The sequence below is a fragment of the Ciconia boyciana genome, chromosome 2, assembly GCF_034638445.1.
Source record: "Ciconia boyciana chromosome 2, ASM3463844v1, whole genome shotgun sequence".
Classification (NCBI taxonomy): Eukaryota; Metazoa; Chordata; class Aves; order Ciconiiformes; family Ciconiidae; genus Ciconia; species Ciconia boyciana.
The window spans coordinates 1,763,178-1,779,769 of NC_132935.1; the positions used below are offsets into that span (position 1 = coordinate 1,763,178).

The following is a 16,592-nucleotide window of genomic DNA, read 5'->3' on the forward strand; positions in this document are numbered from 1 at the left end:
CCCCAGAGCTGGACGCAGTGCTCCAGGGGGGCGGAGTGGGTCTCAGGACAGCAGAGTAGACAGGCAGAATCCCCCACCTCAACCTGCTGGCCGTGCTTCTTTGGATGCAGCCCAGGATACGGATGGCTTTCTGGGCTGCGAGTGCACACTGCTAGCTCATGTCCAGCTTTTCACCCACCAGTACCCCCAGGTCCTTCTCCTCAGGGCTGCTCTCCATCCATTCATCCCCCAGCCTGTATTGATACTGGGGATTGCCCCAACCCAGGTGCAGGACCTTCCACATGGCCTTGTTGAACATCATGAGGTTGACATGTGCCCATTTCTTGAGTTTGTCCAGGTCCCTCTAAATGGCATCCCATCCCTCAGGCATGTCAACCGCACCACTCAGCTTGGTGTCAAACACCATCCATCTCGAGAAGGGAAGGAGTGGCAGTGGCTCCCACATTGCTGCAGCATCCACGGTCTGTTCTGCCTCGGAGATTTCTGCTTTTCTCACCCAGCAAAACGGCACTGCCAAGCCGCCTTGGCATGTTAGTTTGCTGCTGGTGAGTGTGCTAGGATTACCGCTCTGGTGAGTCAAGCTCGAGTTGGCTGGGTAAGCATTTCAAAGCGACAGAGCGTTTCAATTAACAAAAGGTCTAACCTCAGAAAGAGAGAAAAATAACCTAATACCCTCAATGAGACAAGAAATCAGTGAGTAATCTGCTCTGAGAACACCCAGAACAGGAGGTCGGACACCTGAGCAGCCATGCTTTTAATTTCTTCTGCTAAATACCCTATTTAACCTGCTGGAAAAAAACTCATGCTCTAGTGGGATGCTCAGGAAAGGGGGATGGTGCAAGTGGAGATGGTCGTTTCTGACTTATTCCTCATGCTTTGGGACATCGGTGTCCAGAGAATGCACCATCCATCGCCAAATGCCTCCTAAGTATCTCCCAGGAAAAGCTGTTGAGTTTGGTCTCCTTGCAGCTCTATAGATGAAACATGGATGTTCCCAGGATAAAACAAAAACCAAAAAACTGTTTCTAGCAAGTCTGGCCCATGCTCAAGTCCTCCCCTATTCTCCAGCCACCACCTCGTGGTCCCTGCCAGAGGGCCAAACCCTGCGCAGAGCAGGGAGGCAAAGCAACGGGCACAAGGCAAAAGGCTGCCTGCTCCCAGAAAAAGCAAAAGTGAAATAAAAATAATAATAAAAATAAAATCCCAACTGAGCAAGCTGCTCTTCCCACACCACAGGCAGCTGCCTGCCTGGCTCAGCTGCCTGGTGTACCTGTCGTTCTGGTACACATCCACGCTGCTGTTCAGCTCCTCCAGCTCCTCCTTCAGCAGCTGTAGGTTGGAGTTCACATAGCTCAGCTCCAGGGCGACCGTCTCTTTGACCTTATGGTTACTGGTGGCCCTGCAAGACAACACCGTATGGAATAAGCCTCCCCCATTTCATCAACGGCTTTTATTTATCAGTGCTTGGTTGCATTGATAGAGATTAAGGTATCCAGCAGTGCAATACCATGTGCATCCATCCAAACCTTCCCGCAGAACTGTGCCTCTTGCTCTGCACATGATCATAGAATGGTTTGGGTCAGAAGGGACCTTTGAAGGTCATCCAGTCCAACACCCCTGCCATAAGCAGGGACATCTTCAACTAGATCAGGTTGCTCAGAGCCCCGTCCAACTTGACCTTGAATGTTTCCAGGGATGGGGCATCGACCACCTCTCTGGGCAACTTGCACCACTGTTTCAACACCCTCATCATAAAAAACGTCTTCCTTAGATCTAGTCTGAATCTCTCCTCTTTTAGCTTGAAACCATTACCCCTCGTCCTATTGCAACACGCCCTACTAAAAAGTCTGTCCCCGTCTTTCTTATCAGCCCCCTTTAAGTATTGAAAGGCTGGAAGAAGGTCTTCCCCAAGCCTTCCCTTCTCCAGGCTGAAGAACTCCAACTCTCTCAGCCTTTTGGGACCGGGGAAGCCAGAGCATCCAGACCACTGTGCCATGGAGGCTGAGGCTAGGCAAAACTCATTATAGTGTTGCACCCTGCTCAGATGAACCTGTTATTCCTGCCCCAGAGCGACCTTCCCCTTGCCCATCCATGCTCCCACCTCCAGTGCAGCTTCAGATTTGGCTATGAGCACTCAAGGTGCTCACCCACACCAAATAAGAGTGCTTTATGGTTGGGTTTGAGGAGGAAAATCTTATTTTTGGGTGCAAACAACCCTTTTGCAAGAGAAGAGGCTTGTTGTGCTTGCCCATTAGTACAGCTGGACCCTGCCCTCCCTTCCCCACTCACGCACATCAGGAGATGTAAACACCAAGGACTGATTTCAGCTGCCTGCTCCCAGCAAGACAAGCTCCCAGGCTGATTAAAACTTTCTTATCTGCTCCAAAGGAAAGCAGTGAGAGATAACCCAGAGCCGGCAGCATGCAGTCCAGTCGTTGGCTGAAAGGGGCTCTGGCTGCTCGCACTAAATCACGCCAGGCTCCAGGAAAAACAACACGTGCACAAGCTCTGCTCAAGCCAAGGCACGGCTTTCCCCCAGCTTTTGCAGAGCACATTGCCTTCGACTTGTTTTTTTTGTGGACAGCATCCTTCAGGGGCCTTGCCCTGACCTGGCTCAGGGCAGTAGAAGGAGCTATGCTGGTTTTGTATTAAGATGCTGGTCCTTTAGTGTCTCCTCCCCTGACTCCCCTTTGCTGGGGTTTCCCCAAGCCCAATGCATTTTTTTATTCTAAACAAAGCAAGACCACAGCAGGTCCAAAGATTTCCTCGGTTGCTTCCATTTAAACATCCTTCAGCATTTCTGCAACTCCCCATACAGTATCAGCACAGTAATCATCCTTTTTCCATATAAACTAGTACTTAGTGGCTATTTTAGTCTTCCACACATCACACCCCCTCCAGGACACAGGTGCATCACTGCTGTCGCTACAATTTTCTTCCAATATGAATTAAAGAAAGTTTCCCCTTCTTGCTCCCAGCTGGCAATAATATATATTTTTTTAATTTCTTTTACTACCAATAGCTGATTTGCAACCTAGCGACACCAGGGTAACATTTTCCATATACACATGATATATTTCTGACCAGTGCTTTCACCCCTGCTCTGCAGCAGAAAGGACTTATCACCCTGCAAAGCCTAATTTTGCTCTGCAGGATTTTGCATGCACATGCAAGTTTTTCCAGGATTTGTTACCAGGTTAAGGTTTGAAAGCTCAATGTCACTTTGAGATACTTCAGTTTGCACTCTGCAAGTGCCACATGCAGCAATTAAGAGCACAGTAACTCTCAGAGAGGTAATTTAGGGGAGCATTTGATCCTTTCTGTGAGCAAGCCTGCACTGATGCACTTCGTGCTCCCTGTCCGGGGCAAGCACCAATCTCCATATGAGCACACAGAGCCTACGTGTCTCCATCAACCTCCTCGGTAAAGTTATCAACTGTTTGCTTAGCAAACACCGACCAAAGATTTCTGATTTTTTTTTTTATTTCTTTTTAAGAAACTGGTTTATTGGCGACACCTTTATCTCCCCAATTGCTTTGCACAGCCCCAGTACGTGAACAAGAAAGGAAAAGGTTTCCGCTGCCTCTGCCCATTTATTTATCCAGCAAACAAACCCTCTTAACACCACTGAGAAAACACCACGTGCATTTTTTCCAACACACCATTCATGGCAACCTCTCCAGGAAAGGGGACTGATATGCTGAACAGAACAGTTCAGGAGATTATTTTTAAAGCATTGAGGGGGGGTTTTTGGGGTTTGGTTTTTTTTTTTTTTTGAGAGGCAAAGAAACCAGCAAGTTCAGCTGCAAACTCTGCTCCAAGCTGGGCAACCCACAGCTTTTTCTATTTGCATTTAGCACTAGCCTAGAGAGATGCAAAGGAAGTTTCTTCATGCAACTCAAGTCTATAATTTTTAAGCAATAACCTTTAGACTTACAACATAATCCCCCCGCTCAGCCTTTAATTTCAGGCAGAAGCTTAATTTCCTCCCCCCCCCCCTAGATTTCCCACATTTCATAAGCTCTGAGCACCGTAGCGCCCAGAAACCCACATTATTACTCAGCTGCAAAGCGGACTTGTGGGAGGGAGGAAAAGTGGCTGCTACCAAAAGACATTCAAACTGCTGATCCAGCAAAAAAAAAAAAAAAAAACCAAAACACAACACAACAAACCAAAACACCCCATCAGTGCATTTCCCTGGCTGAGTAATTAAGATGTGTTTTGCATCGCATTTTTGCTCACTCCCCTGCATGCGGCTCCGATTCCCACTGTTCGCACCAAAACCGTGGCCAGGCATGTTTCTGCTGAGCCAGCGCATTTTCCCCTATTTTTTTATTATAAAGGGGAGTCGCGTGGAGCAACACATGTTGGGATTTCATGACCTTTTTTTTAATTAGATGAGGCATGGTAGCCTGGTTGAAGCAGCAGGGTATGGGGGCTGTAAGCTCACCTCCCCCAGGAAGCCCCACTGTTGTCATCCACCGGTAAAATACCATTTATTTCTATAGTTTGGTGGAACAACTATTACTCCCTTCTTTCAAGTGCAATAGGCACATGATACTGATGTTAAATTATTCAAGTTCAGAAGTGAAATGTCAGTCTTATTTTATTGGGGGGGGGAATCATACTGGCAAAATATGCCAAAAACACCTATTTTAGGGCAGCCTTATAATAGTTTCTTATATTAACAGACCTGCCCACCCTGCACATGGGCTCCAATATCCTACAGGAACATGAGATACACCCAAGAGCTACAAAAAAAGCCATCTTCAGGTTAAAAAATAAGATAAAATAGCTGCAAAAAAATAACATGATTGCATCATGACTGCTCTACAGAGGAAGGCATTACTGCACTGGCTTTACTTGTGCTGGACCAGCTGCAACCTGAAAGCTATGCAAAGGTACCAACTTTTGCACCATCCCATAAATGCATCCTCTCAATAGGGTGAGAAGCCACTGGCCTGTGCCCATCTGCAAAGACACACCTGAATTTTCAAATTCTGCTCTGGTGGAAGAACTGGGATGGGGCTTTTTGGAACTAAAGCTGGATTTGACCCACTTGCTGGGGGTATCAGGCAGGAGATACTGCACTCCAAGCTCAACCCCAGTTCAACATTTATTCCCATTATTCCACCCATTATTCACACCCTGCTTTGTACCAGGCTTCCAGGACATTAAAATAATAATTTTTCATTAAAATGCACAGCATCAGCATTCCACCAAACGGAGGGCAGGCATTTCTAGGATGAATGTTGCAGAGTCAAGGGAAGACTGAGCAAACCCCTACCATAGCTGTGGGAATGCCAGCATCAGTTGCCTCCTGGACACCAAGATCATATTTCCACCCCCAGCCAAATCCCGGGGCCAGAGGGATGCTCTAAGGGATCAAGACTCACTTGAAGAGGTTTTCTGCTCCTGCTCGCATCCTCATCTCCTTGTTGATCTGCTGGTTAATCCGTGCCCGGCGATGCTGCAGTTTGCTACGCTGGGTCTGGGCGAAGGGGTCGCAGCCCTGCTGAGAGAGAGGGGCAGGGTCTCACCAAAAAAAACACCATTTGGGGATTAAAAATGGCACTTTCAGAGCCCGGCATTGCACTTGAAATAAAAGGTTTATTACCTAATACCACGTGTTGCTTACAGCAATTTTCTAAGCTATTCAGAAAAGGCTTCCCAAATACAACCACTGAAGGGATACAGGAACTAAACATCTCCTTTCCAGGGTCTCGCCATCCAGACACAAGACAAGACCCAGGGGGCTTCAGATGAGCTCAATATAACCCTTGAGCTTGGGAACAGATGTGATCCTATGTCTATAAGTGCTCCCATCTCCTGCTAGCTATAGGGGATCGAGCACAGACAGCAAGTCAAGAGTTCACGGGGGTGGAGAAATGATTTGCACAAAGCAATAAATTAAATCCATCCCTGCCTCCTTCTTTGGCTCTGGCTCGGACTTTCTGCAGACAGGGAAACATGCTTAATCTCTGACTTCAGGAAATAACAGACGGCAATATCCCTCTGTCTCGCAGGGCAAGAGGTTATTATGGGATACCCCGGGCAGAGAGGCTGCTGCGAGAAGGGTCTCTGAATCAGAGGCCATAAAAGCTCTGCCCAAGCAGAGATTATTTCCATTGTGCAAGGAGCAGTTCAGATGGGTGAAATGAGCCTCTAAAAGACCCCTGGATAAAAAAAAAAAAAACTTGGGACGGCACAAGGCTAGGCTGTTTACGAGGATGGAGACCTCCGAGCCTGTTTTTCATACACCAGCGCAAAGCATGGGCAGATCCCTCCGAGACCATATTAAGATCAACTGTAGCACTAAAAGAAACTACTCAAAGCCACTATTTCACCCTCTTGCTTCCCTTAGAAAACCTCTATTTGCTGTGCACTTCAATCAATGCTCCCCACTGCTTTACCTCCACCACTGCTAGTGGACCCCTTGCCCCCACATCAAGAAGGGGTTTTGCCACCCAAGAGACTCTACAGAGCTCCAACAGTGCCTGCTCTCGTCCTGTCCAAAACACTTTCTCAGCTAATTTCTTCCATATACAAACCTCAGTGGGCTTCACCAGGTCACACCTCATCCTCCAGGATGGGTTGCAACAGTCTCAAATCGAATAAGCCAGGGGAACGCTTGGTTACCTCTCCAGAAGACATTTTAGGTACCAGTGTTACTCTAGGAAAACTTACTTATAACAAATTATTTGATTTTTCTGGGGAAGAAGGAAAGGAAAACAAGAAATCCTTGCTCAAAAGAGTAGGAGACCAGCTTTGATTAGTAGGTAGGGAATGAAGAGTTTTGCATTTTCATGGACTTCAGCTTTCTGAGAATTAATTTCTCAATTTCTCACCAGTAAGTGGTGCCCCCTTTGAAAAGGGTCCGGGATTAACACTGACATTTTCATTTAAGTGAAAGATTTGAGCTCCTAATTGGTACATTTGAGACCATGAAATCAGAGTCACTCCATCTGGTCCATAAATCTGCAGGCTTTGTGCTTTACAGTAATCTATGAATTTGTTGAAATTACTGAAGGAATAAGCTGGAAGCAGGAGGCTCTGATTATTCTGGAAATGCAATTAAGTGGGAAGTTAAGGAAAACACCCCAACAGCTACACAAATCTTGGGTCAGAAGCAAATACAGGAAAGGCTGATCCAGAAGTGCCACTTCTGGATTTGCCCTGGGGAACCCACCCATCCTGCACACACCGTTAGCTCCCCAGGGAAAAATCCAGAAACTGGAAGAAAAAGGAAAAGGATGAGGAATCCCACACCATGAAGCCCAAGAAGGGACCATGCCAGGTTTTCTCCAGCAAGGAGGAGCTGGGTCATTGCTGAACGTGGCCCTTGGAAAAAAAAAAAAAAATCCCCACCCAGAGGCTCCCAAAGGAGACAGCACCAAACTCGTCTAGAAAGTAGCTGCTCATGCAGATGTAGTCCAAGATATTGCACAAGTATTTCTTTTATTAATTAAAGGCTGATTACAAACATTTTGCCTTCAATGATGTTTCTTCATACAGCGCAAGACATTAACCTATATGTGGAAGTTAAAGCTTAAGGCGGGGAAAAGGAGCCATAAAGAGAAGGTAGTGCTTATTAAAATTTCAACAGCCCCTCAGGTTTACAGATGAGAGCTGTGTGCACTTGTCAGCTCCAGACACACGCAGCCAAATGAGTATGCAAATATATCCAAACACATGCAAGTAAGCAGAATCCAGGCCCCCTTTCTCTGCCTCCAGAGCCATAAAAATCCATCCAAAGTTCAACAGACCCAGTAGCAACTGTTGGAGGTGGAAAGCACCTCTTCTCTGCCTCCAGCTCTTCCTACAGGAGCTTTCATCACCTTTGAGACCTCTCCAGTTCTTGCAAAGGTTTGCTTGAAAGTGGTCAGAGGATTTTAAGATTTTTGGGGGCAGGGGGCAAAAGAGCAAAGACTACCTCAATACATGGGCAGGAGGCCAGAGGAACTGCAGGTGAGAGATGATGGAAGAGGCACAAGTGCAAGGACTATCCAAAACCACAGAGAAGGTCCATGAACGCCTCCTTGTCTGGAGGCAAGGCAAGAACAAACTAAGTAAGAAAAGAAGCGAGGTGCAGAGTGGCATGAGAAGACACTAGGATGGCTCTACAAGATATTCAAAAACAGCATTAAAACTCTTCACTGCAAAAGCAATTAAGGGGTTTAGCTAATTGACTTGGCAGCTCCCCACTTCTCCCGTGCTTGGCTTGAGACAACACCAAGGGGCAAAATTTGAGTCACTGGTATCAAACATGATGACTGAGACCACTCTCAAGCATGAAAACAGAGCAGCACTGATAATCGTTAATCACTTTGGCTTTCCACAAGGGCACAAAGGAGCTGCCCTCCAGGAACGCTTGCAAGCCCTGATGCAGCTGGGGACCAAACACGGTTCAACAACATCCAGGACATCACAGCATTTGGATTTGCTTAGACTTGGAGAGGGAGGTACTGAGCTCTTCTCCCTGGTATCCAGTGATAGGACTCATGGGAATGGTTCAAAGCTGCACCAGGGGAGGTTTAGACTGCACATTGGGAAGCATTTCTTTACTGAGAGGGTGGTCAAACACTGGAACAGGCTTCCTAGCGAGGTGGTTGATGTCCCAAGCCTCTCAGTGTTTGAGAGGCATTTGGACAATGCCCTTCACAACATGCTTTAACTTTTGGTCAGCCCTGAATTGGTCAGGCAATTGGACTAGATGACCGTTGTAGATCCCTTCCAACTGGAATAGTCTATTCTATTCTCCCTCCAAGACACACTAAGCCATTTGTAGAGCTGAGAGGTTTTTTTCCCCCCCATCTGAACACTGGGTGTCTTTTCAATCTGACTTAATGAGATAGTTATCAATTCCCATCCGGGCTCCTAAGCCAACAGCAAAAAGGTACTGGAAAGTCAGGTATTGGAGCACCTGATGTAATACTAAAGCCTTGTGAGGGTGCCGAGTCAGGATCTTGAGACTTGCTGCCCTTAGGGACTTCATGTGATCTCCCCGCACCTTGCTTTCCTCCTCACCCTTTATGAAGTTGGGTAACTGCCGTAACCCATGGGACTGCAGCACATCTCGTCTTGAGAGGATCTGCTGACGGTCCCAAAGCATCATCCCTGGCTGGCACGGACCCATATAAGCATTGTGCCAAGGCCACCGTGGGGAACAACCAAGCCTAGTCTGCAGCTGCTCCTGGAGCATTGCAGAAATGACATTATTTCACAAATATTGGAGCAAGAAGGAGAAGCAGCTCCAGAGTAAGATGCTTAGGCCAGGTTAACTTACATATGAAAGGAAACACCATCACAAGCAAAAAAGGCCATATTTAAATCAAAAGGTAGATAGGGGAGAGAAAGAGTCAAGGAGACAGCATGCCCATCAGCTTGCATTCAAAAGAACCCAATGCTTTGCCTGTGCCCGTACTCTCCAAGTTGCAACCAAAAGCTAAAAACTACAGCACAGAGTTTCTAAAGTAAGTGGTGACCGATTTAAGCATGCCTTACATAAGGGGGGCATAGGGAAAACACACACCAAAACCCACTGTTAGGTTATAAAAGGGATTTTCCTTGCTTAATTCTTCTTTGTACAAGCTCTTGAGGTCAACCCTTTAAGGTCAGAAGAAAGATGTGTTATTTCAACCAGCCTCTTGGGCTTTGGGGTGCACCTAGGGACATCAATAGAAGAGTAAAGTTGGGTGCTTAAGAAGTGGCCAGGTTGAACATGAGATTTCTTAGCCTTCCTAGTTTAAAGTTTTTACAAAGGAGAAGCAAGCACATAACTCTTCCAGTAAGAGGCCATAAATTGTGTAGCAGTCAGGGAACAGCACAGCTTGTATGTACACAGAGGACAGCGTATGTTAAGAAAGCCATGAAAATGAATGAGGTGTGGGTCATTAAGTTATACGAGTTGTGTCCAGCTCCGAAGTTTATTGCCTCTGACAAAGCAGGATTAGAGCCAGTATTATTGTAGCAAGGCCATTTTATGCTCAGAAGACATCTGCCAAATAACATTGTGTTCAACCCTCAGCATGGGAAGATGACAGCATTACAGAAAGTGCTCAGCCAATGCCTCCATATAAGGGAGAAAAGGGAAGAGGCCAGAAGACCCCTGCCAGAGGAGGCCAAGACAAACATCCCCTTTGAGGGATGTCAAGGTTTCCGCCAACTCAAACCCTGTCTTTGAAGGGAACATATACAATGATGTAATGGTGGTGTTAACTCCCCAACACCTCTTCCAGTTCAAGAGCGCCCATCTGGGGTGTTAAATAGGGCAATTAGGTGGTTAGGTTTCCTTCTGAGTCCTTAGGGAATGTTTGATTAGAGATGACCACCAAGTGTACTTTGCACTTGCCATCTTCAGTAAACACAAGGAGATGAAGCCTGGATATGTCCTGGGTGACAAGACACACCCAAGGCGTTACTTGTGACCCCAGTGCCAAAAGGCAGCCACCACCTCCCAGCTTTCCCAGCACTAATGACAGAAAAAACTAATCACCTGTAGGAAGAGGTGGATGCCAGCAAGTCCAAAGGGCAAAGCCACACACAGAGGGACTATTTCTGCTCTTTCATTTCAGCTAGAAGAACAGGAGCTCAGTCACTGGAAGCAAGTGAGCAAAAGCAAAACTTAAGCATATGAAGCTATCAAAGGATGACTGCAAGCTGTTACCACAACACCGGTGAGAAGGGAAAACACGATCCTAGGACATGCTGTTAAATTTATAAGCAAGAGAGAAATGGAGATGCAGATCTGGTTGCGTAAGGGGCTTCTGCATCCCTGTCTGGAGGAACAGGTATAGATCAGGAGCGTGCTGGTAAAAGCCAGGCATGGATCTCTTTAGAGAAATGAGGAAGAGGTCTGTAGCTGGGAGCTAAGTTATAGCCACAACAGGTATCACAGCAAAAGCTCCTAGCTACCTGCAGAGCTTGGCTGGATCACAGGAGGTGCTCCACAGCCTACCTGCTGAAACATAGACCAAGCTGTGCCATCTCCAAGACTGGCTTTAGCCACAAAACAGTCACCACCAGGATTATTGCCAATTAGAGAAGCTGGAGAGTGCCCACGGAATGGCAGGAGAAGCTAAAGAAGTTTAATCTGCACATAGACTGGAGACATCCATAATACAGAAGTGGTGAGATGAGTTGTCACCTGGTGCTGACCTAGGCTATAGAGCCAGCTCCACTGCCAAGCAGACAACCTTCATATCCCCAAGGACAGGTAAGATCAAGGAGAAAGCTGCAAGGGGAGCAGGGCACCAGCCAGCCTTGCATCACTGCCACGTGGGTATACAAACATACGGAGACCCTTGGTGCCAGACAATGCAATATATAAGGGATGAGCTGCTGCTTCAGGGAAGTCAGGCATTTTTCCCCACAATTCTCTCTCCTTTTACAATGAGGGAATCACCTGGTTTCATGGAAATCAAATTATCTGCCCTAAAAGTTGTCATTAAGGTCATGCACTACACATGGTCAGCAGCACAACTGCACCACAGTCCTGGTACCCCATGTCAGACAACACAGGCCTGGATCCAGTCTCGCAATGCAAAGCAATGTGGTTGATACTGGATGACCAGAGCTCAGGGACATAGCTGAGGACTAGTGGCAGGATTAGGCCCATCTCAACTTCCACTGCTCAGACCAACCTGGCAGATGGTGGATACCATGAATATGTTAAACATACCCCAGCTGCATTTAGCAAAGGGACCGATGATGCTCATCTGCTACATCCCCTGAAACCTCAACTGCCTTCAGCATTTCCATTATCCCAGACTGCTGCATATGGTCCTGAGATCCTTAAGGATTATTTTGTTTTAATTTTATAACTTATTCCTCCCAGTGAATAGATTGCTTACTGCTTTTTTAAAGGGAGGGAGTCAAAAGGCATCAAGAGTGTTACTATTCAACCTTTCCCCAGGGAAGGAGGAGGACATGGTTCAACTCTTCTGTTGGACAACCCGTTAGGATTTCACTTATTTGACCTCTCCAGTGCTGCCTTGTTCCCTCCTCACACCAACCAGTTGCTGAGGTTGGTTGCCCAGGGCATAAATACACCCCTCAGACAAAATGGCAGCTCTGCTGGAGCCTGGCTCCCCATGACTCACCTCCACCTCATCTCCTCCTTTCGTGGGCAGTTCCCACAAAAGCCACCCCAGGTGCTCCTTCTACATACACAGAGAGAGAACTGGCAGTCAGAATAAAAAAAAAATAATATAAAAACCTTTGGAGCCAAAGGCAAAGCCAAGCAAGGCTGCAAAATAAGCCTGAGATATCTTGGTTTGACACCTGATAACCATGAGGGCCATGCTCCAGATATAGCCACGGCAACCTTTGGACATCATGAGTCATCCCATCTGCAAACTGTCTGCTCACCCAGAGAGGGAATTCCTTTACATAGGACTGGGATTCATGGGCAATGCCAAAGCCATGCCAGATTGGGTTTGTTGCTAACTCTAAAGGTCCCCAGTCTTCAGAGCTGTCTGCTTAGTGAGTCCTGGGTGGTGAGCTCCTACAGCATTCACCACCAAGTGAGCGACCGACCAACCCTTCCAGCATTACCAGTCTGCACTCACAATACAATTAAAGAAAACGGCACACGAAGAAGCACAGGGTGCTAAAGCACAAGGAAAACAGCTGGCATGTGCCCAGGAAGCCTTCAACCCCAGCAGGGATGGTGAATGAAGAGCTGAAGATCAGTGCTTGGGAGGGTCAAGCACCAACCATCAAGTGTAATTCAGGCAGAGGTGGGCAATTCCATGAGAGCTGGTCAACTCCAAGCTGCATTTGCTCTCCACTAATTTGCCCAGCTTGCATCAAGGCACATTACAGAATATCAACATTTGCTCTGCAGTTAAAACTAAAGCAAAAATACCTGCGCAGAGACAAGGAACAGCCAAAAATGACAACAATTTCTGCAGCTCTAGGAAGCGCTGACACACAAGCTACTGCTGTCATTAACAGAAGCACCCTTGATCCCTGACCCCAACCCTGTGCATTGAGCACATGGTCTCCACCTGCAACCTCAACCCTACAGGTTTTACCCAGCAATTGCTTACAACATCTCCCACTGAAAAAAAACAGGCAGGTACTTACTTTCATCCACTCTCAGGAGCAATAATATTTCCTAACACAGAGTTTTGTCCCCAAAAAGGGATGTTTCCAAGTACACAGATGATCTAGCAGCTGGAAAACTTGCTGTAGAAATAGGGTAACTGGAGCATCAAGCTCTCAGCACCTATTTTATTTCCAGAACCGCACTGGTCTAAAAGCTCTTTGGATAGAGTCAGAGCTGTCAACTGGCATTATTATTCCTCTTTGCAACCCACAAGTTTGAGTCAGGCCAGCACAGGACAAGTGGCCAAGTGACCCTGGTTTAGCTGCATTAGCTTATGGGATAGAGACCAAAACAAAAGCCGGAGAACCACTGCACACACAAAAGCAGGCTTTAAAATTCTCTTTTTTAAAGGTTTATAGATAATTTTCTTCTCCTCCCAGCCAAGCGCATTTCAGAAAGTAATATGGGCTGTTACTACAAGACAACCAGTAGATCACAACAAAATTTTTTTGCTCCCTGAACATCTACTTTTATATAAAAGTCCCTATCACAAAACTAATCTCATGAAGCACTCCAGCTGAAAGCTGTTTTTCTGTGGGAGACATTACCAGCTAAAACCTCTAAAACCTTTTATTGAGAATATGGTTACATCACACAGCCTTTTAACAAATGAGTGGAGGATTAAGGTTTTAAATTTCGCAAAGAAGTGCCCTCACTGTTGGCTAATGCACTCAGCAAGAGGAAGGAAAAATAAAATGGGGGGGGGAATAAAAATATGGGGGACTGGGGTTTTTAAACAGCAAAACCTGCATCCAGAGCTTGAATTTTAGGAGCATGAAACTGCTCTGGGGAGCTGGGGGAGGCACAGGGTATCATGAGAGCCAGGGCAGGGTGCCAGCAGGAAACAGATGTATTAAATCTTCAGCCCCGGTACGTGAACCCTGGCAAAAAAAAAAAAAGAAAGAAAAAAGAAAAAGATCACCATCGCAGCAGCATTCAGGATCCCCTGCAAGGGAGCAAACATGCAGTGACCCCATCCACAGCCCCTGATGCTGTCAGGGTGGAAAAACAAACAAACAAACAACTAGAAGAGGCTATATTGATAGTTTCATTTAAATAAAAACCTGATATCATTAATAGGAAATCTAATCAGGTGGTTTGTTTTTTTAATTTAAAAAAGTAATCATGTTATGACAGATGCTGCATATGCTCTGCCAGTTCTCCCCCTCGAAAGCTTTGCAATATTTTCCTATGTTATTCTCCTCAGTGCTACCATCTGACAGATCCAAACAGGGTAAACCAATTGCTCATACAAGGGAAACAGTGCATCCATACACAGAATAAATTGGAAAAAACCTTCTGCTAATCTCCCCTTACAAGCAGCACCTGCTATTTAGACAAGGCCCTGGGTAAACTCCAACCTGGTTTAAGGTTGCAACCTCTTGAGCTGCAGTCAGAGAGGCCAGGCTCAAGATCAGATTGATCCTTGTTCAGCCAAGGTTGCAATCTCAACCCTCACTCACAAAAAAACCACCTCTAAAGCCTGACTGAGTTTTGGTTTTTTGATTGTTGGTGTGTTTTTTTGGTTTTGTTTTTTAGGTGTGGATTTTTTTTTTTATTTTGCCAAAGGGCTGCAGAAACAGAGCGCTCTGCTGAAGAACAAGTTTTGAAAATTATACACTTGCAAGAAAGAGATCAGATTACAGGGCAAATTCACTGCAGGTTTATAAAGCTGGCTCCCAGGGGACAGACCTAACGGGAGATGCACTTAAACAACCCCAAAAACTAATGTCACCCATCTTTTCTCGTAACAAGCGGCATTCTTTAAAGCCTCCTCGACCCCAGGAGCGTGCATTGATGGCCAAGGGACAGTGGGGAAAGTCAAGCCGCGAGGTCAGTGGCAGCCAGAGGACAATCCCTGTTGGTTTCACCTCACTGTTATTAATTAAACGAGTGACGCCAGCGGGGCTATCGGCCCCATCTCGCGCGCATGGCCAGGCTGCCGTTGCACCAACTTTCCTTGCGGGCAGCTCCCAGGGAAAGAAGCATATCAGCAAGCAATACCCTGCCCGGTACCTCCGATGGTGAGGGGGGGGAACAGGCAGTGCTTAGCTGGACCATCTTCCTATGGACGGGAAGGAGAAAAAGCCAAAATATAGGAGAATTTGGTTAAAAGTAGTCACTGGGAAGCTTGCAGATGGAGCCAGTGGAGGAAGATGTGACAGAGGAATGAAGTTTAAGAGATGATGAGCTATGAGATAGTTGTGTAGGTCTGCTTATGACTGAACTACTGGACACATTTCTATCCCACATCATATATCAAGCCCTTCCCCACCCAGCCCCCTGCCATGCCCTGACACCCCCAGCACAGTCTGATGGCCAGAATGGACCTGCATGCCCACCCATGCCCTGCAGCACCCATGGGGACCACCATCCCCATGGACCAGACAGGGATACCCAGCCCCACAGAGCATCAGTTGGATGTTTTACCATCCTGCTCCCACCCATGGCACCCCACCGCTGTGCCTCACCTTCCGGGTGCTGCCACTCTTCAAGGCTTGCAGGAGGACGAAGCCACTGTCCCCGTCCCCCTCCCTGCCACCAGCCAGGCTCTCCTCCTCAGGGGGCATCATCTCCAGGAGCGTAGCATCCACAGGCTGAAAGGGGTGGGCCCACAGCTGGGGGCTCCTGCCTGACCCCACGGGGTGGCTCTGGGGCTCAGTGTCCCCTCCTTGGGCTGCTCTGGTACTCCTGGCCTAGCCCCACACCTTGCTAGCTCCTGGGGGATTCAGAGCCCAGCCCTATCCTGGGTGGGGGCTTAAACCCCCACTAGCCCCTGCCCTCTGATGCTGCAAAGCCCCATGCACCTAACATCTGACTAGAGACAAGCCCACAGCTTGCTTCCCCCCTTGCAGAGCTACCCCAGATGGGGGACAAACCCCACAGACCCCCTTTGCAAGATTTACCTCAAATGGGGGGGCAAACCCCCACAGGCCCCCTTTGCAAGATTTACCTCAAATGGGGGGGCAAACCCCCACAGGCCCCCTTTGCAAGATTTACCTCAAATGGGGGGGAGGAAACCCCCACAGACCCCCTTTGCGGAGATGCCCCAACCAGGGGGCAAACCCCACAGCCCTACAAATCTACTCCCCGACCAGGGCAAACCCCACCACCCCCGGGTGAATCAAGCCCCGATTCCCCCCGGCAGACGACGCCCCCCCGCTCACCCCTCGGTACCCCCGCACGGCCCCGCCGACCAGGAGCGAACGCGGCACCAGCCCCGCCGCGGCGCGGGGCATAAGCAGGGTGGTGGGGCGGGGCGGGGCGGAGCGCGGCTGCGGCCAATGGGAGAGGGGGACTGCGCGGATCGGCGGCGGCGTTGCCCAACGGGAGTGCGGGACAGGGAGAGGCGGGGGGAGGAACGGAGGGGGGGGGGGAGGGGCGGGGCGGAGGGGCTGTCGCCCGTGGCAACGGTGGGAATTAGAACGCCGAGGACGTCATGGGCGGGGCGGGGCCTCGCGGGGCGCCGCGCCCCTCCCAC

The 16,592-nt window shown here is 48.0% G+C and overlaps 1 protein-coding gene across 3 annotated transcripts in view; it reads right to left on the reverse strand.

The window, feature by feature from the left end:
- Positions 1-16,361, reverse strand: part of RHPN1 (rhophilin Rho GTPase binding protein 1) — a 32,124-nt gene extending 15,763 nt beyond the window's left edge. The window contains exons 1-4 of one of the 3 annotated variants that reach the window (XM_072851808.1): positions 16,279-16,361; positions 15,583-15,708; positions 5,397-5,512; positions 1,271-1,399 (exon numbers count right to left, since the gene is read on the reverse strand). In XM_072851808.1, coding sequence (XP_072707909.1) covers positions 1,271-1,399; positions 5,397-5,512; positions 15,583-15,708; positions 16,279-16,350 — 443 coding nt within the window. In that variant the 5' untranslated portion in view covers positions 16,351-16,361. Of the gene's footprint in view, positions 1-1,270; positions 1,400-5,396; positions 5,516-15,582; positions 16,216-16,278 lie in introns of those variants that run through there. The other 2 variants (XM_072851806.1, XM_072851809.1) reach the window with 2 other exon arrangements.
- Positions 16,362-16,592: the final 231 nt, after the last annotated feature.